At 41.9% G+C, this 21,443-nt stretch overlaps 1 protein-coding gene across 1 annotated transcript in view; it reads right to left on the minus strand.

Annotated features, from left to right (window-relative positions):
- Nucleotides 1–21,443, minus strand: part of TYMP (thymidine phosphorylase) — a 470,962-nt gene that overhangs the window by 96,500 nt on the left and 353,019 nt on the right. The window contains exon 5 of the mRNA XM_053716294.1: nt 5,591–5,689. Coding sequence (XP_053572269.1) covers nt 5,591–5,689 — 99 coding nt within the window. The remainder of the gene's footprint in view (nt 1–5,590; nt 5,690–21,443) is intronic.

Consider the following 21,443-nt stretch of genomic DNA (forward strand, 5'->3'; position numbering starts at 1 on the left):
GGTCCATCTTGAAGCAGGCGACGCGGATCCATCCTCTTCTTCCGATGTCTCCCGACTAATGACGGTTCCTTTAAGGGACGTCATCCAAGATGGCGTCCCTCGAATTCCGATTGGCTGATAGGATTCTATCAGCCAATCGGAATTAAGGTAGGAATTTTCTGATTGGCTGATGGAATCAGCCAATCAGAATCAAGTTCAATCCGATTGGCCGATCCCATCAGCCAATCAGATTGAGCTCGCATTCTATTGGCTGATCGGAACAGCCAATAGAATGCGAGCTCAATCTGATTGGCTGATTGGATCAGCCAATCGGATTGAACTTGATTCTGATTGGCTGATTCCATCAGCCAATCAGAAAATTCCTACCTTAATTCCGATTGGCTGATAGAATCCTATCAGCCAATCGGAATTCGAGGGATGCCATCTTGGATGACGTCCCTTAAAGGAACCGTCATTAGTCGGGAGACATCGGAAGAAGAGGATGGATCCGCGTCGCCTGCTTCAAGATGGACCCGCTCCGCACCGGATGGAAGAAGATCGAAGATGCCGCTTGGAGAAGATGTTTGCCGGTCCGGATGTCCTCTTCTTGCCGGATAGGAGGAAGACTTTGGAGCACCGGATTATGGATCGCCAACCCCCGCTTGGGTTGGATGAAGATCTTGGAGCCAGGACGGATCGGTGATACCTGGATGGTGAAGACAAGGTAGGAAGATCTTCAGGGGCTTAGTGTTAGGTTTATTTAAGGGGGGTTTGGGTTAGATTAGGGGTATGTGGGTGGTGGGTTGTAATGTTGGGGGGGGGGGTATTGTATTTATTCTTTTACAGGCAAAAGAGCTGAAATTCTTGGGGCATGCCCCGCAAAGGGCCCTGTTCAGGGCTGGTAAGGTAAAAGAGCTTGTAACTTTTTTAATTTAGAATAGGGTAGGGAATTTTTTATTTTGGGGGGCTTTGTTATTTTATTAGGGGGCTTAGAGTAGGTGTAATTAGTTTAAAATTGTTGTAATATTTTTCTTATGTTTGTAAATATTTTTTTATTTTCTGTAACTTAGTTCTTTTTTATTTTTTGTACTTTAGCTAGTTTATTTAATTGTATTTATTTGTAGCAATTGTGTTTAATTTATTTATTGATAGTGTAGTGTTAGGTTAATTGTAGGTAATTGTAGGTAGTTTATTTAATTATTTTATTGATAGTGTAGTGTTAGGTTTAATTATAACTTAGGTTAGGATTTATTTTACAGGTAAATTTGTTATTATTTTAACTAGGTAACTATTAAATAGTTCTTAACTAATTAATAGCTATTGTACCTGGTTAAAATAATTACAAAGTTGCCTGTAAAATAAATATTAATCCTAAAATAGCTATAATATAATTATAATTTATATTGTAGCTATATTAGGATTTATTTTACAGGTAAGTATTTAGCTTTAAATAGGAATAAGTTATTTAATAAGAGTTAATTTATTTCGTTAGATAAAAATTATATTTAACTTAGGGGGGTGTTAGTGTTAGGGTTAGACTTAGCTTTAGGGGTTAATCCATTTATTAGAATAGCGGTGAGCTCCGATCGGAAGTTTAGGGGTTAATAATTGAAGGTAGGTGTCGGCGATGTTAGGGAGGGCAGATTAGGGGTTAATACTATTTATGATAGGGTTAGTGAGGCGGATTAGGGGTTAATAACTTTATTATAGTAGCGCTCAGGTCCGCTCGGCAGATTAGGGGTTAATAAGTGTAGGCAGGTGTCGGCGACGTTGAGGGGGGCAGATTAGGGGTTAATAAATATAATATAGGGGTCGGCGGTGTTAGGGGCAGCAGATTAGGGGTACATAGGGATAACGTAGGTGGCGGCGATTTGCGGTCGGAAGATTAGGGGTTAATTATTGTAAGTAGCTGGCGGCGACGTTGTGGGGGGCAGGTTAGGGGTGAATAAATATAATATAGGGGTCGGCGGGGTTAGGGGCAGCAGATTAGGGGTACATAAATATAACGTAGGTGGCGGTCGGCAGATTAGGGGTTAAAAATTTTAATCGAGTGGCGGCGATGTGGGGGGAGCTCGGTTTAGGGGTACATAGGTAGTTTATGGGTGTTAGTGTACTTTAGGGTACAGTAGTTAAGAGCTTTATAAACCGGCGTTAGCCAGAAAGCTCTTAACTCCTGCTATTTTCAGGCGGCTGGAGTTTTGTCGTTAGAGCTCTAACGCTCACTGCAGAAACGACTCTAAATACCGGCGTTAGAAAGATCCCATTGAAAAGATAGGCTACGCAAATGGCGTAGGGGGATCTGCGGTATGGAAAAGTCGCGGCTGAAAAGTGAGCGTTAGACCCTTTAATCACTGACTCCAAATACCAGCGGGCGCCCAAAACCAGCGTTAGGAGCCTCTAACGCTGGTTTTGACGGCTACCGCCGAACTCTAAATCTAGGCCTAAGTAAATTAATAAAATACAATTGTTTAAATTACAAAACAAAAAAAACAAAAAAAAACACTAAATTACACAAAATAAAAAAAGAAATTATTAAAAGATAAAAACGAATTACTCCTAATCTAATAGCCCTATCAAAATAAAAAAGCCCCCACAAAATAAAAAAAATAATAACCTACACTAAACTGCCAATGGCCTTTTGCGTGGCATTGCCCCAAAGAAATCAGCTCTTTTACCTATTAAAAAAAATACAAATACCCCCCAACAGTAAAACCCCCCACCCACACAACCAACCCCCTTAAATTAAAACCTACCTAAATAAACCTAAGCTAACCATTGCCCTGAAAAGGGCATTTGGATGGGCATTGCCCTTAAAAGGGCATTTAGCTCTTTTACATTGCCCAAACCCTAATCTAAAAATAAAACCCACCCAATAAACCCTTAAAAAAAACCTAACACTAACCCCCGACGATCCACTTAGTTTTCGAAGACCAGACATCCATCCTCATCCAAGTGGGCAGAAGTCCTCCTCGAAGCCAGCAGAAGTCTTCATCCAATTGGGCAGAAGTCTTCATCCAGACGGCATCTTCTATCTTCATTCATCCGGCATCTCCTTTCTTCATCCATCCGGCGCCGAGCGGGTTCACCTTCAAGACATCCGGTGCGGAGCATCCTCTTCTTCTGATGGTCAACGAAGAATGAAGTTTCCCTTTAAGGTACGTCATCCAAGAAGGCGTCACTTACTTTCCGATTGGCTGATAGAATTCATTTGGATTGGATCAGCCAATAGGAATTAAAGGTGAAAAAATCCTATTGGCTGATCCACTCAGTCAATAGGATTGAGCTTTAATCCTATTGGCTGATCCAATCAGCCAATAGGATTGAGCTTGCATTCTATTGGCTGTTAAAATCAGCTTTAATTCCTACTGGCTGATAGAATTCTATCAGCCAATCGAAATGTAAGGGACGCCATCTTGGATGACATACCTTAAAGTGAAACTTCATTCTTCATTGACCATCGGAAGAAGAGGATGCTCCGCGCCGGATGTCTTGAAGATGGACCCGCACCGCGCCGGATGGATGAAGATAGAAGATGCCGGATAGATGAAGATAGAAGATGCCGTCTGCATGAAGACTTCTGCCGGCTTCGAGGAGGACTTCTGCCAGCTTCGAGGAGGACTTCTGCCGGCTTGGATGAGGATGGATGTCCGGTCTTCAAAAACTGTAAGTGAATCGTCGGGGGTTAGTGTTAGGTTTCTTTAAGGGTTTATTGGGTGGGTTATATTTTTAGATAAGGGTTTGGGCAGTAAAAGAGCTAAATGCAGTCTTAAGGGCAATGCCTATCCAAATGCCTTTTTCAGGGCAATGGGGAGCTTAGGTTTATTTAGATAAGTTTTTATATGGGGGGTTTGGTTGTGTGGGTAGTGGGTTTTACTGTTGGGGGGTGTTTGTATTTCTTTACAGGTAAAAGCTGATTTCTTTGGGGCAATGCCCAGCAAAAGGCCCTTTTAAGGGCCATTGGCAGTTTAGTGTAGGCTAGGGTTTTTTATTTTGGGGGGGCTTTTTTATTTTGATAGGGCTATTAGATTAGGAGTAATTCGTTTTTATTTTTGATAATTTCTTTTTTTATTTTGTGTAATTTAGTGTTTATTTTTTTGTAATTTAGATAATTGTATTTTATTAATTTAATTTATTTAATTTTATTGTAATGTTAGGTGTTAGTGTAACTCAGGTTAGGTTTTATTTTACAGGTCAATTTATATTTATTTAACTAGGTAGCTAGTAAATAGTTAATAACTATTTATTAACTAGTCTACCTAGTTAAAATAAATACAAACTTAGCTGTGAAATAAAAATAAAACCTAAGATAGGGGGTGTTAGGGTTAGGTTTAGGGGTTAATAGGTTTATTATAGCAGCGGTGTGGGCGGACAGCAGATTAGGGGTTAATAATATTTAAATAGTGTTTGCGATGCGGGAGGGTGGTGGTTTAGGGGTTAATAGGCAGTTTATGGGTGTTAGTGCACTTTTTAACAGTTTAGTTATGAGTTTTATGCTACAGCTTTGTAGCGTAAATCTCATAACTACTGACTTTAGATGGCGATACAGATCTTGTCATTTTAGGCTGTACCGCTCACTTTTTGGCCTCACAGAAAAACTCGTAATACCGGCGCAATGGAAGCTCCATTGAAAAAGGACTTTTCTTAAAGTGCGATACTGACATTGCGTGACGGCCAAAAAAGTGTACGGTACAGCTATTCTGACAAGACTTGTAATAGCAGCGGTAGGGAAAAAGCACTGTTATGGGCCATAACCATGCTTTTTGAGTCATAACGCAAAACTCGTAATCTAGTGGATAGTTTTTAATTTTACCCCAGGCAGGCAGCCTTCACTTTGGGCGCAGCACAACATATTGCCAATAGCCATAGCCCATCATTAAATGTATTAAGCCCTTGGCTGTGATGGCTGCCGCAAGAGTCAGTGGCAGTTTTTAAAGACTGCAGACTAATCTGCAGAGCCGGAGTCTGAAAACAGGAGAAGTGTCAGGCGCACGCTTTGGACACCAGCCTGCCCCCCGTGCAGCAATGATTAGTTTTTGCATACAGGGATCACGGTGGGTTATGTGCTGCCCTCCATTACTCTGTGCTCCTTGGATGGCATCCCACAGTCCCACTCAAGAGTCAAGGAGCTGATAATGAATGGCACTGGTGTGTCCCAGCTGCCCTCCCAACCACTGACACAGAAACTACACAATCACTCACACAGAAACTACACAATCACTCACACGCACACAGTAACTACACAATCACTCACACAGTAACTAGACAATCACTCACACAGTAACTAGACAATCACTCACACAGAAACTACACAATCACTCACACTCACACAGAAACTACACAATCACTCACACAGTAACTACACAATCACTCACACGCACACAGTAACTACACAATCACTCACACAGTAACTACACAATCACTCACACAGTAACTACACAATCATTCACACGCACACAGTAACTAGACAATCACTCACACAGAAACTACACAATCACTCACACTCACACAGAAACTACACAATCACTCACACTCACACAGAAACTACACAATCACTTGCACAGAAACTACACAATCACTCACACTTCATCTTCATTCACTGATCCCCTCTTACCTTTTCAGGGCTCTGTTGTGAGCTAAATCCAGGGATAGACTCTAGTTTATCGAGTGTCCCCCCTGTATGTCCCAGTCCTCTCCCGCTGATCATGGGAACCTGTCACACACAGAGAGCGTAGAGACTGCAAGTTATCACTCAGTGACAGAGATTCAGCTTTTTATAAAATAGTTTAATCACAACAATTACATTTCCAGTAGTGGTGCAATGATAAATACCAGGGCCTCCATTACATATGCAGCGTCGCCCGCAAAATCCTCCGCCGCCAGATTTTACGTGATTTTGGTATTACATATACGGCGTAGCATACAAGTTACGCGCGTATATTTCACCCTTCGGACGTATTTTTTTTACCCATAGACTAACATAGAACAGCCACGCAATTTGGTATCCAATATACAGCGTAAGGACTTACGCGCGCAGAATTCAGAAAATCTACTCCATTCTCATCTCGCCACATATTGCAGGCGCAGCAACCCTTGCACTGACTAAAAAAGCAACGTAACTTCCTGGAAGCCTTAACAAACACATACATTTAAGCAGCATCTTAAGGTTAAAGGGACAGTATACTATAATATTTGTTTTTTAAGGTTTATTTGTGTATTTGAAATAGTATGAAACCACAACATAATCAAATGGATTGAGCTTGTAGGTACTTTATCACATTGTGGACATATACTTGCTTATTTACTTTAAATTTCTTCTCAAAACAATCAATACTTGGAGGAGAGAACAATGGGAAATCATAATTGTATTACCTATATGAATTTTGAATAGCGTAATTACGTGTCGCATTTTTATATGAAATCGCGATTCATTTTTACGAGTGCCTAACTTGCATAAAACTACTGTTTATTGACACTTTCTATGGACAAAATACTGGAGTAAGTTACTTGCGACGACTAAAATGTGTATTTGCGCACATTTCAGAAGATCGCCAGTTTGTTCTACTTACTCCAGTTTAGCATATAACGGCGCAGTATATGTAATACCCCGATGTGCGAGGTGAAATTACGGGCGGCGTAGGTTCCCATACTTGCGCCGAAACATGCGCCATATATGTGATCGCGCCCCACTTTGTAGTTGATTTCCCCCAATGCACAAGATAGCTGATTGCTGTGCTACTCTGTACATCGTATTGTTAAAGTCAACAATTACATTCTAAGAAAGCAAAAGTTAGAGCAGATGATAGAGATATATAGATACAGATAGATGATAGATATACAGATAAATAGAAAGATAGACAGGCATATAGATAGATACAGATAGATAGATATACAGATAAATAGACACACATATACACACACACAGATAGACAGATATAGATACCGATAGACATATAGATTATATATATATATATATATATATATATATACACAGATGGATAGACAGACATTTAGATCGATATAGATAGATACAATATAGATAGATGATAGATAGACAGACTGAGGGGTATATTTATTATAGTGCGGATGGACATGATACGATATAGCGGATCATGTCCGCTGCACATCAATAAATGCCGAAAGCATACGCTCAGCATTTATCATTGCACCAGCAGTTCTTGTGAACTGCTTGTGCAATGCCCCCCCCTGCAGATTCTCGGCCAATCGTCCGCTAGCAGTGGGCGTCAACCCGATCGTATTCTATAGATACAGATAGACATATATACTGTAGATGGATATAGAAACAGATAGATAGACATACATATAGATAGACATACAGTATAGATACAGATAGACAGACAGACAGATATACAGATAGATATAGATAGATAGACAGATATATACTGTAGATGGATATAGATAGACATATAGATAGATACAGATGTATAGACAGACATATAGATAGATATAGATACAGATAGATAGATACAGATGGATATACAGACATATAGATAGATATAGATACAGATAGATAGACAGATAGATACAGATGGATATAGATATAGACATATAGATAGATAGATAGATAGATAGATAAGTATAGACAGATATAGATACAGATAGAAAGATACAGATGGATAGACAGACATATAGATAGATAGATACAGATTGATAGACAGACATATGGTCTTCATCCAGACGGCACCTTCTATCTTCATCCATCCGGCGCGGAGCGGCTCCATCTTCAAGACATCCGACGCAGAGCATCCTCTTCAAACGAAGTCCAACTGAAGAATGAAGGTTCCTTTAAATGACGTCATCCAAGATGGCATCCCTTGTATTCCGATTGGCTGATAGAATTCTATCAGCCAATCGGAATTAAGGTAGAAAAAATCCTATTGGCTGATGCAATCCGCGTCGGATGTCTTGAAGATGGAGTTGCTCCGCGCCGGATGGATGAATATAGAAGATGCCACCTGGATGAAGACTTCTGCCCATCTGGAGGACCACTTCTGCCGGCTTCGTGGAGGACTTCGGCCCGGTTGGGTGAAAACTTCTCAAGGTAGGGTGATCTTCAAGGGGTTAGTGTTAGGTTTTTTTTTTAAGGGGGGGATTGGGTGGGTGGTGGGTTTTAATGTTGGTAGGGTATTTGTAAAAAAAATTTTTACAGGTAAAAGAGCTGATTACTTTGGGGCAATGCCCCGCAAAAGGCTCTTTTAAGGGCTATTTGTAATTTAGTGTAGGGTAGGGTTTTTTTATTTTGGGGGGCTTTTTTATTTTGCTAGGGGGATTGGAGTAGGTGTAATTAGTTTAAAATTCTTGTAATTATTTTATTATTAAATTAATTTATTTAAATTGTAATAAATTGTATTTAGTTTAGGTAATTAATTTAATTATAGTGTAGTGTTAGGTGTAATTGTAACTTAGGTTAGGTTTTATTTTACAGGTCAATTTGTCTTTATTTTAACTAATAACTATTCTACCTAGTTAAAATAAATACAAACTTGCCTGTAAAATAAAAATAAACTGTAAGCTAGCTACAATGTAGCTATTAGTTATATTGTAGCTAGTTTAGGGTTTATTTTATAGGTAAGTATTTAGTTTTAAATAGGAATAATTTAGTTAATGATAGGAATTTTATTTAGATTTATTAAAATTATATTTCAGTTAGGGGGGGGGGGGGATCAGGTTTAGGTTTAGACTTAGGTTTAGGGGTTAATACATTTAATATAGTGGCGGCAACATTGGGGGCGGCAGATAAGGGGTTAATAAATGTAGGTAGGTGTCGGCGATGTTAGGGCCGGCAGAATAGGGATTAATAATATTTAAATAGTGTTTGCGATGTGGGAGTGCGGCGGTTTAGGGGTTAATATACAGGGAGTGCAGAATTATTAGGCAAATGAGTATTTTGACCACATCATCCTCTTTATGCATGTTGTCTTACTCCAAGCTGTATAGGTTCGAAAGCCTACTACCAATTAAGCATATTAGGTGATGTGCATCTCTGTAATGAGAAGGGGTGTGGTCTAATGACATCAACACCCTATATCAGGTGTGCATAATTATTAGGCAACTTCCTTTCCTTTGGCAAAATGGGTCAAAAGAAGGACTTGACAGGCTCAGAAAAGTCAAAAATAGTGAGATATCTTGCAGAGGGATGCAGCTTCTGAAGCGTGATCATCGAACAATCAAGCGTTTCATTCAAAATAGTCAACAGGGTCGCAAGAAGCATGTGGAAAAACCAAGGCGCAAAATAACTGCCCATGAACTGAGAAAAGTCAAGCGTGCAGCTGCCAAGATGCCACTTGCCACCAGTTTGGCCATATTTCAGAGCTGCAACATCACTGGAGTGCCCAAAAGCACAAGGTGTGCAATACTCAGAGACATGGCCAAGGTAAGAAAGGCTGAAAGATGACCACCACTGAACAAGACACACAAGCTGAAACGTCAAGACTGGGTCAAGAAATATCTCAAGACTGATTTTTCTAAGGTTTTATGGACTGATGAAATGAGAGTGAGTCTTGATGGGCCAGATGGATGGGCCCGTGGCTGGATTGGTAAAGGGCAGAGAGCTCCAGTCCGACTCAGACGCCAGCAAGGTGGAGGTGGAGTACTGGTTTGGGCTGGTATCAAAGATGAGCTTGTGGGGCCTTTTCGGGTTGAGGATGGAGTCAAGCTCAACTCCCAGTCCTACTGCCAGTTTCTGGAAGACACCTTCTTCAAGCAGTGGTACAGGAAGAAGTCTGCATCCTTCAAGAAAAACATGATTTTCATGCAGGACAATGCTCCATCACACGCGTCCAAGTACTCCACAGCGTGGCTGGCAAGAAAGGGTATAAAAGAAGAAAATCTAATGACATGGCCTCCTTGTTCACCTGATCTGAACCCCATTGAGAACCTGTGGTCCATCATCAAATGTGAGCTTTACAAGGAGGGAAAACAGTACACCTCTCTGAACAGTGTCTGGGAGGCTGTGGTTGCTGCTGCACGCAATGTTGATGGTGAACAGATCAAAACACTGACAGAATCCATGGATGGCAGGCTTTTGAGTGTCCTTGCAAAGAAAGGTGGCTATATTGGTCACTGATTTGTTTTTGTTTTGTTTTTGAATGTGAGAAATGTATATTTGTGAATGTTGAGATGTTATATTGGTTTCACTGGTAAAAATAAATAATTGAAATGGGTATATATTTGTTTTTTGTTAAGTTGCCTAATAATTATGCACAGTAATAGTCACCTGCACACACAGATATCCCCCTAAAATAGCTATAACTAAAAACAAACTAAAAACTACTTCCAAAAATATTCAGCTTTGATATTAATGAGTTTTTTGGGTTCATTGAGAACATGGTTGTTGTTCAATAATAAAATTAATCCTCAAAAATACAACTTGCCTAATAATTCTGCACTCCCTGTATTTATTATAGTTGCGGCGATGTCTGGTTCGGCAGATTAGTGGTTAAAATATTTATTTTAGTGTTTGCAATGTGGGGGGGGGGGCTTGGTTTAGGGGTTAATAGGTAGTTTATGGGTGTTAGTGTACTTTTTAGCACTTTAGTTAAGCGTTTTTTTAACTCTTACTGACTTTAAAATGCGGTACCAGTCTTGACAGGAGAGGGTTTACTGCTCACTTTTGGTCAGACTCGTAATACCGGCAATATGCAAGTCCCATTGAAAATATAGGATATGCAATTGACGTAAGTGGATATGTGGTATTTTCGAGTCTGGCCAAAAAAGTGAGCGTTACACCTGCAGGACTCGTAATACCAGCGGGCGTTAAAAAGCAGCGTTGGCCGGTCAACGCTGCTTTTTAACCCTAACGCACAACTCATAATCTAGCCGTAAGTTTTTTTCTGCGAGGTGATACTAACACCTAGATTACGAGTCTTGCGTTAGCCTTAAAAAGCAGCGTTGAGAGGTCCCAACGCTGCTTTCTGACGCCCGCTGGTATTACGAGTCTTGAAATGACAGGCTCACTTTTTTGGTTAGACTCGAAAATACCGCAAATCCACTTACGTCAATTGCGTATCCTATATTTTCAATGGGACTTGCATTACGCCGGTATTACGAGTCTTCCAAAAAGTGAGCGGTACAGCCTCTCCTGTCAAGACTGGTACAGCATTTAAAAGTCAGTAGTTAAAGGGACAGTCTACACCAGAATTGTTATTGTTTTAAAAGATAGATAATCCCTTTATTACCCATTCCCCAGTTTTGCATAACTAACACAGTTATAATAATATACTTTTAACCTCTGTGATTATCTTGTATCCAAGCCTCTGCAAACTGCCCCTTTTGACAGACTTGCAGTCTAGCCAATCAGTGCCTGCTCCCAGATAACTTCTCGGGCACGAGCACAGTGCTATCTATATGAAATACGTGAACTAACACCCTCTAGTGGTGAAAAACTGTTAAAATGCAATCTGACGGCTAGATTTAGAGCTTTGTCGGTAACGACCCGCGTAGCTAATGCTGGCTTTTTTCTGGCCGCACCTTTAAAATAACTCTGGTATTGAGAGTCCACAGAATGGCTGCGTTAGGCTCCAAAAAAGGAGCGTAGAGCATATTTAACGCAGCTTCAACTCTCGATACCAGAGTTGCTTACGGACGCGGCCAGCCTCAAAAACATGCTCGTGCACGATTCCCCCATAGGAAACAATGGGGCTGTTTGAGCTGAAAAAAAACCTAACACCTGCAAAAAAGCCGTGTTCAGCTCCTAACGCAGCCCCATTGTTTCCTATGGGGAAACACTTCCTACGTCTGCACCTAACACCCTAACATGTACCCCGAGTCTAAACACCCCTAACCTTACACTTATTAACCCCTAATCTGCCGCCCCCGCTATCGCTGACACCTGCATATTATTTTTAACCCCTAATCTGCCGCTCCGTAAACCGCCGCTACTTACATTATCCCTATGTACCCCTAATCTGCTGCCCCTAACACCGCCGACCCCTATATTATATTTATTAACCCCTAATCTGCCCCCCACAACGTCGCCTCCACCTGCCTACACTTATTAACCCCTAATCTGCCGAGCAGACCGCACCGCTACTATAATAAAGTTATTAACCCCTAATCCGCCTCACTAACCCTATAATAAATAGTATTAACCCCTAATCTGCCCTCCCTAACATCGCCAACACCTAACTTCAATTATTAACCCCTAATCTGCCGACCGGAGCTCACCGCTATTCTAATAAATGTATTAACCCCTAAAGCTAAGCTATAGTAGTGGTGCGGTCTGCTCTGCAGATTAGGGGTTAATAAGTGTAGGCAGGTGGAGGCGACGTTGAGGGGGGCAGATTAGGGGTTAATAAATATAATATAGGGGTCGGCGGTGTTAGGGGCAGCAGATTAGGGGTAGATAGCTATAATGTAGGTGGCGGCTCTTTGCGGTCGGCAGATTAGGGGTTAATTATTGTAGGTAGCTGGCTGCGACGTTGTGGGGGGCAGGTTAGGGGTTAATAAATATAATATATGGGGCAGCAGATTAGGGGTACATAAGTATAACGTAGGTGGCGGTCGGCAGATTAGGGGTTAAAAAAATTTAATTGAGTGTCGGCGATGTGGGGGGGCCTCGGTTTAGGGGTGCATAGGTAGTTTATGGGTGTTAGTGTACTTTAGAGCACAGTAGTTAAGAGCTTTATAAACCGGCGTTAGCCCAGAAAGCTCTTAACTACTGACTTTTTTCTGCGGCTGGAGTTTTGTCCTTAGATTTCTAACGCTCACTTCAGACACGACTCTAAATACCGGAGTTAGAAAGATCCCATTGAAAAGATAGGATACGCAATTGACGTAAGGGGATCTGCGGTATGGAAAAGTCACGGCTGAAAAGTGAGTTAGACCCTTTTTTGAATGACTCCAAATACAGGCGGTAGCCTAAAACCAGCGTTAGGAGCCTCTAACGCTGGTTTTCACGGCTACCGCCAAACTCCAAATCTAGGCCTGAAAGCGGTGGGCTTCAACGTCTAACATGCTCGTGCACGATTCCCCCATAGGAAACAATGGGGCTGTTTGAGCTGAAAAAAAACCTAACACCTGCAAAAAAGCCGTGTTCAGCTCCTAACGCAGCCCCATTGTTTCCTATGGGGAAACACTTCCTACGTCTGCACCTAACACCCTAACATGTACCCCGAGTCTAAACACCCCTAACCTTACACTTATTAACCCCTAATCTGCCGCCCCCGCTATCGCTGACACCTGCATATTATTTTTAACCCCTAATCTGCCGCTCCGTAAACCGCCGCTACTTACATTATCCCTATGTACCCCTAATCTGCTGCCCCTAACACCGCCGACCCCTATATTATATTTATTAACCCCTAATCTGCCCCCCACAACGTCGCCTCCACCTGCCTACACTTATTAACCCCTAATCTGCCGAGCAGACCGCACCGCTACTATAATAAAGTTATTAACCCCTAATCCGCCTCACTAACCCTATAATAAATAGTATTAACCCCTAATCTGCCCTCCCTAACATCGCCAACACCTAACTTCAATTATTAACCCCTAATCTGCCGACCGGAGCTCACCGCTATTCTAATAAATGTATTAACCCCTAAAGCTAAGCTATAGTAGTGGTGCGGTCTGCTCTGCAGATTAGGGGTTAATAAGTGTAGGCAGGTGGAGGCGACGTTGAGGGGGGCAGATTAGGGGTTAATAAATATAATATAGGGGTCGGCGGTGTTAGGGGCAGCAGATTAGGGGTAGATAGCTATAATGTAGGTGGCGGCTCTTTGCGGTCGGCAGATTAGGGGTTAATTATTGTAGGTAGCTGGCTGCGACGTTGTGGGGGGCAGGTTAGGGGTTAATAAATATAATATATGGGGCAGCAGATTAGGGGTACATAAGTATAACGTAGGTGGCGGTCGGCAGATTAGGGGTTAAAAAAATTTAATTGAGTGTCGGCGATGTGGGGGGGCCTCGGTTTAGGGGTACATAGGTAGTTTATGGGTGTTAGTGTACTTTAGAGCACAGTAGTTAAGAGCTTTATAAACCGGCGTTAGCCCAGAAAGCTCTTAACTACTGACTTTTTTCTGCGGCTGGAGTTTTGTCCTTAGATTTCTAACGCTCACTTCAGACACGACTCTAAATACCGGAGTTAGAAAGATCCCATTGAAAAGATAGGATACGCAATTGACGTAAGGGGATCTGCGGTATGGAAAAGTCACGGCTGAAAAGTGAGTTAGACCCTTTTTTGAATGACTCCAAATACAGGCGGTAGCCTAAAACCAGCGTTAGGAGCCTCTAACGCTGGTTTTCACGGCTACCGCCAAACTCCAAATCTAGGCCTGAAAGCGGTGGGCTTCAACGTCTAAGAAATTAGCATATGAACTTCCTAGGTTAAGCTTTCAACTAAGAATACCAAGAGAACAAAGCAAAATTGGTGATAAAAGTAAATTGGAAAATTGTTTAAAATTACATGCTCTATCTGAATCATGAAAGTTTATTTTGGCCTAGACTGTCCCTTTAAGAGTTTTATGGGCTAACGCCGTAGTGCTAAAAAGTACACTAACACCCATAAACTACCTATTAACCCCTAAACCGAGGCCCACCCCCCCACATTGCAAACACTTTAAAAATATTTTAACCCCTAATCTGCCAAACCGGACATTGCCGCCACTATAAAAAAATATATTAACCCCTAAACCGCCGCACTCCCGCATCGCAAACACTAGTTAAATTTTATTAACCTCTAATATGCCGTCCCTAACATTGACGCAACCCAACTAGATTTATTAACCCCTAATCTGCCGCCCCCAACGTCGCCGCCACAATATTAAATGTATTAACCCCTAAACCTAAGCGCCCTAACTTAAATATAATTTAAATAAAATAACTATCATTAACTAAATTATTCCTATTTAACTCCTTAGTTTTTGCATTTCTGTGATGTTTGTGTTTAACTGTAATTTTCCTCTTACTCATTTACTGAACCCACACATTATATACCGTTTTTCTCGCCATTTAATGGAATTTCTAAAGATACCATTATTTTAATCATCTTATAATTTACTATAATTTTTTTTATAAAATATGAGGAAAAAATGGAAAAAAATTCACTTTTTCTAACTTTGACCCTCAAAATCTCTTACACATCTACAACCACCATAAAACACCAATGCTAAATAGTTTCTAAATTTTGTCTTGAGTTTAGAAATACCCAATGTTTACATGTTCTTTGCTTTTTTTGCAAGTTATAGGGCAATAAGTATAAGTAGCACTTTGCTATTTCAAAACCATTTTTTTCAAAAATTAGCGATAGTTACATTGTAACACCAATATCTGTCAGGAATCCCTGAATAACCCTTCAAATGTATATATTTTTTAAATGAAGACAACCTAAGATATTAAACTTGCGGTATTTTGACTTTTTCATGCAACTATTTTACCACCAATCTTTGCCAAAGTTTGGGGGGAAAAAATTATAATTTTATTTTTTGACAAAATAGCAATTTAAGAATACATTTACTAATAATGTTAAGGGTTACTGCCAAAAAACACCCTGATATGTCTTCAGCAGCATCTCCTGAGTACAGTGATATCACCCATGTATAGGTGTGTTGGGTTCTCTGGGGGCTAAAAGGCCTTATTTTTAGGAAGTGCATTCCAGTTTTTCAACTTGGAATTTTCACATCATGCATCCATGTCCTATTTAGGACATTTCTGAAGCCGGCCAGTGGAATTTACCCCCATTAAACCATATATTTTTGAAAAGTAGACATCCTAGGGTATTTCAAATGCTGGTATTTTAACACTTTCCATGCACTAATTCAACCACCAGTCTTTGTCAAACTATTGGGCATTCATTTATTTGTGTTATTTTTCACATACGTTGTACGTTAAACATGGATTCACAGCTCCTGCTATGTGTTACTACCAAAGAAGACCCCAATATGTGGTCACCAACATCTCCTGAGTACAGTGATACCACCTATGCATAGGTTTGTTGGCTTGTTTGGGGGGTGCAATGCCAAATGTCTGACATGCGTTTGTGATTTTTTTTCACCTTTAACATATTTTCTTTGCCTATCGTCTTTTTTGGGGGTCTTTTAACATACCCCAATGTATTTGTTTTCCATGAATGTGCATATATTTGAAAATTTGACACCCCAAGGTATTATATATGGAGTGCTTTGATGACTTTGATGCAACCGTTTTAGCCAAAAAAATTGGAGAAAGTGTATGGTGGTCATTTTTCATTTTTACACACACACACATTACTTTTAGACTATGATTTAGGAGAGACTGTTGTAAATTATTGCAAAAAAACACCACAGGTTGTTTTTTGCAAGACCTCTTGAGTACACCTATGCCCCCCATGCATAGGTTTGTCAGGATTTTGGGAAGGTTCAGTTAGAATCTACACAAAAGGGTGAGCGCTAATAAATAGCTAGTAATAACCACAATGATATATGAGCATATAAATACAATTATAATTGCCAGCAATTTGACATGTTAAAGGAAAGTTCAATTTCAGATTAAGAAGTGTATATTTCTTCCCAACGATGGCAGCCTCCTCCTCACCAACTATGGTCCAGAGATACTATATAAAAGACAAAACAAAGGGGTGCCTCATGAGTAGTATCAAATAAGCACAAAGCCACAGAAAAAAGCCAAATGGGTACTCACAAGGCTCTGGAGCACACCTATGTGCTTGTAGGGACAGGCTGCAGATTTTATCAGGTGTGACAGCTCACCCACAAAGGATTAGTGATGTCGCAAACCTAAAAATTTCGGTTCGAGGAACGGAGGACTCGAACTTCCGCAACTGTTTGCAAACCGGCGAACCGGGTGAACTGCCATTGACTTCAATAGGCAGGCGAACTTTAAAACCAACAGGGACACTTTCTGGCCACAATAGTCATGGAAAAGTTGTTTCAAGGGGACTAACACCTGGACTGTGGCATGCCGGAGGGGGATCCATGGCAAAACTCCCACGGAAAATTACATAGTTGATGCAGAGTCTGGTTTTAAGCCATAAAGGGCATAAATCACCTAACATTCCTAAATTGTTTGGAATAACGTGCTTTAAAACATCAGGTATGATGTTGTATCGATCAGGTAGTGTAAGGGTTACGCCCGCTTCACAGTGACAGACCAAACTCCCCGTGTAACGCACCACAAACAACCGCAAACAGTCCATTTGCACAACCACGAGATAGAGAGATTTGATAGATAGATAGATACATAGATTACATAGATCAATAGATGCAATATACATATGATAGATACGAATTACATAGATCAATAGATGCAATATACATTTGATAGATACGAATTACATAGATCAATAGATGCAATATACATTTGATAGATACGATTGATAGATAGATTTGATAGATATATAATTTCCCAGACAGAGAATTACAAGACGTGCGGCTGGGACCCATGGTAAGGTTCCCAGAGGCAGTTGCGGCGCCAGGGGACGTGTATATGGCATGGATTTTAGGAACCGGGAGATTGAAAAAGACGCTTGATCGGTCCTCCTACTTCAAATTCGGCCGAAACACAAGTGGCTGTCACAAAACAGTCCGGCCACGAGATAGATTTGATAGATAGATTACATAGATCAATAGATGCAATATACATTTGATAGATACGAATTACATAGATCAATAGATGCAATATACATTTGATAGATACGATTGATAGATAGATTTGATAGATAAATAGATTTGATAGATATATAATTTCCCAGACAGAGAATTACAAGACGTGCGGCTGGGACCCATGGTAAGGTTCCCAGAGGCAGTTGCGGCGCCAGGGGACGTGTATATGGCATAGATTTTAGGAACCAGGAGATGGAAAAAGATGCTTGGTTGGTCCTCCTGCTTCAAATTTGGGGCACTGCGCGTGCAATCTATTGTGCCACCAGATATGAGTGGTGTGTTAAGTAGTACTATTCTGATCAGTTTAATACCTGCTGCTCCCCCTATCGGGGGAGGTGTATATGGCATGGATTTTAGGAACCGGGAGATGGAAAAAGATGCTTGGTCGGTCCTCCTACTTCAAATTTGGCCGAAACACAAGTGGCTGTCACAAAACAGTCCGGCCACGAGATAGATAGATTTGATAGATAGAAACATAGATTACATAGATCAATAGATGCAATATATATTTGATAGATACAAATTACATAGATCAATAGATGCAATATACATTTGATAGATATGAATTACATAGATCAATAGATGCAATATACATTTGATAGATACGAATTACATAGATCAATAGATGCAATATACATTTGATAGATACGAATTACATAGATCAATAGATGCAATATACATTTGATAGATACGAATTATATAGATCAAGAGATGCAATATACATTTGATAGATACGATTGATAGTTAGATAGATTTGATAGATAAATAGATAGATTTGATAGATATATAATTTCCCAGACAGAGAATTACAAGACGTGCGGTCTGGGACCCATGGTAAGGTTACTTCCTTTTGCACAATTGAGTACAGTTATGGCATCGATTTTAGGAACCCGGAGATAATTTTTAGGAACTGGGAGATGGAAAAAGATGCTTGGACACCCAGTACAGGTCGTTCTCCTTCAGCCTTTTTATACGAGGGTCCCCGACCCTCAACAGGCACGACAGCATGAAAGACCCCATATGCCATGACTTCCTTTTGCACAATCGAGTACAGGTATGGCATCGATTTTAGGAACCCGGAGATCATTTTTAGGAACCGGGAGATGGAAAAAGATGCTTGGACACCCAGTACAGGTCGTTCTCCTTCAGCCTTTTTATACGAGGGTCCCCGACCCTCAACAGGCATGACAGCATGAAAGACCCCATATGCCATGACTTCCTTTTGCACAATCGAGTACAGGTATGGCATTGATTTTAGGAACCCGGAGATGATTTTAGGAACCGGGAGATGGAAAAAGATGCTTGGTCGGTCCTCCTACTTCAAATTTGGGGCACTGCGCGTGCAATCTACTGTGCCACTACATATGAGTGGTGTGTTAAGTAGTACTATTCTTAGCAGTTTAATCCCTGTTATGTGCCTTTTTTTTGGTTTAGGTTTTGAAGCCACAGTGCAGCACCAGAGGCCAGAAAGATTAGGCATGTACACGTGCCTGAAAAATTAGGTATTGTTGCAGCCGCTGCTGTAGCAGCGGCCAGAAAAATTGATGTTTGTTTGACAGTTAGAAAGTGCCCTAAAACATTGCGGCTTGAACCCTAGTTGTTGGCGGATAAGTCACATAATTCATCCGGCATTCGAAGATAAAATATAGCAGCCTGTGAACCATTTTTAGCCCAAGGCAGCTTATCTCATCAGGCCTTTTTTACTCAAATGTATCGCCCAATGTCAGTCCCTTCGGGATCCATCCCTCATTCATTTTAATAAAGGTGAGGTAATCAAGACTTTTTTGGCCTAGGCGACTTCTCTTCTCAGTGACAATACCTCCTGCTGCACTGAAGGTCCTTTCTGACAGGACACTTGAAGCGGGGCAGGCCAGAAGTTGGATTGCAAATTGGGATAGCTCAGGCCACAGGTCAAGCCTGCACACCCAGTAGTCAAGGGGTTCATCGCTCCTCAGAGTGTCGAGATCTGCAGTTAAGGCGAGGTAGTCTGCTACCTGTCGGTTGAGTCATTCTCTGAGGCTGGATCCCGAAGGGCTGTGGCGACGCATAGGAGTTAAAAAGGTCTGCATGTCCTCCATCAACAACACGACTGGAAAGCGTCCTGTCCTTGCCGGCGTGGTCGTGGGAGGAGGAGTATTACTTTCACCTCTTCCCCTGTTAGATTCCCGTTGTGCTGTGACATCATCCTTATACGCTGTGTAAAGCATACTTTTTAATTTATTTTTGAACTGCTCCATCCTTTCCAACTTGCGGGAATTCGGTAACATTTCAGTCACTTTATGCTTATACCGGGGGTTTAGTAGCGTGGACACCCAGTACAGTTCGTTCTCCTTCAGCTTTTTTATACGAGTGTCCCTCAACAGGCACAACAGCATGAAAGACCCCATTTGAGAAACTTGGATGCCGAGCTACTCATGTCCCATTCCTCGTCCTCACTGAAGGTATCTTCTTCCCCCCAGCCACATACAACACCACGGGTACCAGATAGGTGACAACGAGCACCCTGGGATGCCTGTTGTGCTTGGTCTTCCTCCTCCTCCTAAAAGCCACATTCCTCCTCTGACTCCTCTTCCTCACAATCCTCTTCCTGCGTTGCCGCTGGTCCAGCAAGCAATGCTGATAAGGCTGTTTCTGGTGGTGATGGTGACCACAACTCTTCCTCTTCACGCTCATCTACGGCCTGATCCAGCACTCTTCACAGGGCAGGCTCCAGGAAGAAAACAAATGGTATGATGTTGCTGATGGTGCCTTCGGTGCGACTGACTAGGTTTGTCACCTCCTCAAAAGGATGCATGAGCCTACAGGCATTGCGCATGAGCGTCCAGTAACGTGGCAAAAAAATTCCCAGCTCCCCAGAGGCTGTCCTAGCACCCCGGTCATACAAATACTCGTTAACGGCTTTTTCTTGTTGGAGCAGGTGGTCGAACATTAGGAGTGATAAATTCCAACGTGTCGGGCTGTCGCAAATCAAGCGCCTCACTGGCAGGTTGTTTTGCCGCTGGATATCTGACAAGTGCGCCATGGCCGTGTTGGAACGCCTGAAATGGCCACACACCTTCCTGGCCTGCTTCAGGACGTCCTGTAAGCCTGGGTACTTATGCACAAAGCGTTGTACAATCAGATTACACACATGTGCCATGCACGGCACATGTGTCAACTTGCCCAATTTCAATGCCACCACCAAATTACTTCCGTTGTCAGAAACCACTTTGCCGATCTCCAGTTGGTGCGGAGTCAGCCACTGATCCACCTGTGCGTTCAGGGCGGACAGGAGTGCTGCTGCAGTGTGACTCTCTGCTTTCAGGCAAGTCAACCCCAAGACGGCATGACACTGCCGTATCCGGGATGTGGAATAGTACCTGGGGAGCTGGGGGGGTGCTGTTGATGTGGAGCAAGACGCAGCAGCAGAAGAGGACTCAGCTGAGGAGGTTATGGAAGAGGATGGAGTAGGAGGAGTAGAGGAGGTGGCAGCAGGCCTGCCTGCAAGTCGTGGCAGAGTCACCAACTCTGCAGAGCCAGGCATTCCATGCTTGGCAGCCATCATCAGGTTTACCCAATGCGCAGTGTAGGTGATATACCTGCCCTGACCATGCTTTGCAGACCAGCTATCAGTGGTCAGATGGACCCTTGCCCCAACACTGTGTGCCAGACATGCCATTACTTCCTTTCGCACAATCGAGTACAGGTTGGGGATTGCCTTTTGTGCAAAGAAATTTCAGCCGGGTACCTTCCACTGCGGTGTCCCAATAGCTACAAATTTTTTGAACGCCTCAGACTCCACCAGCTTGTATGGTAAAAGCTGGCGGGCTAAGAGTTCAGACAAGCCAGCTGTCAGATGCCGGGCAAGGGGGT

Source organism: Bombina bombina, chromosome 6 (genome assembly GCF_027579735.1).
Source record: "Bombina bombina isolate aBomBom1 chromosome 6, aBomBom1.pri, whole genome shotgun sequence".
Lineage (NCBI taxonomy): Eukaryota > Metazoa > Chordata > Amphibia > Anura > Bombinatoridae > Bombina > Bombina bombina.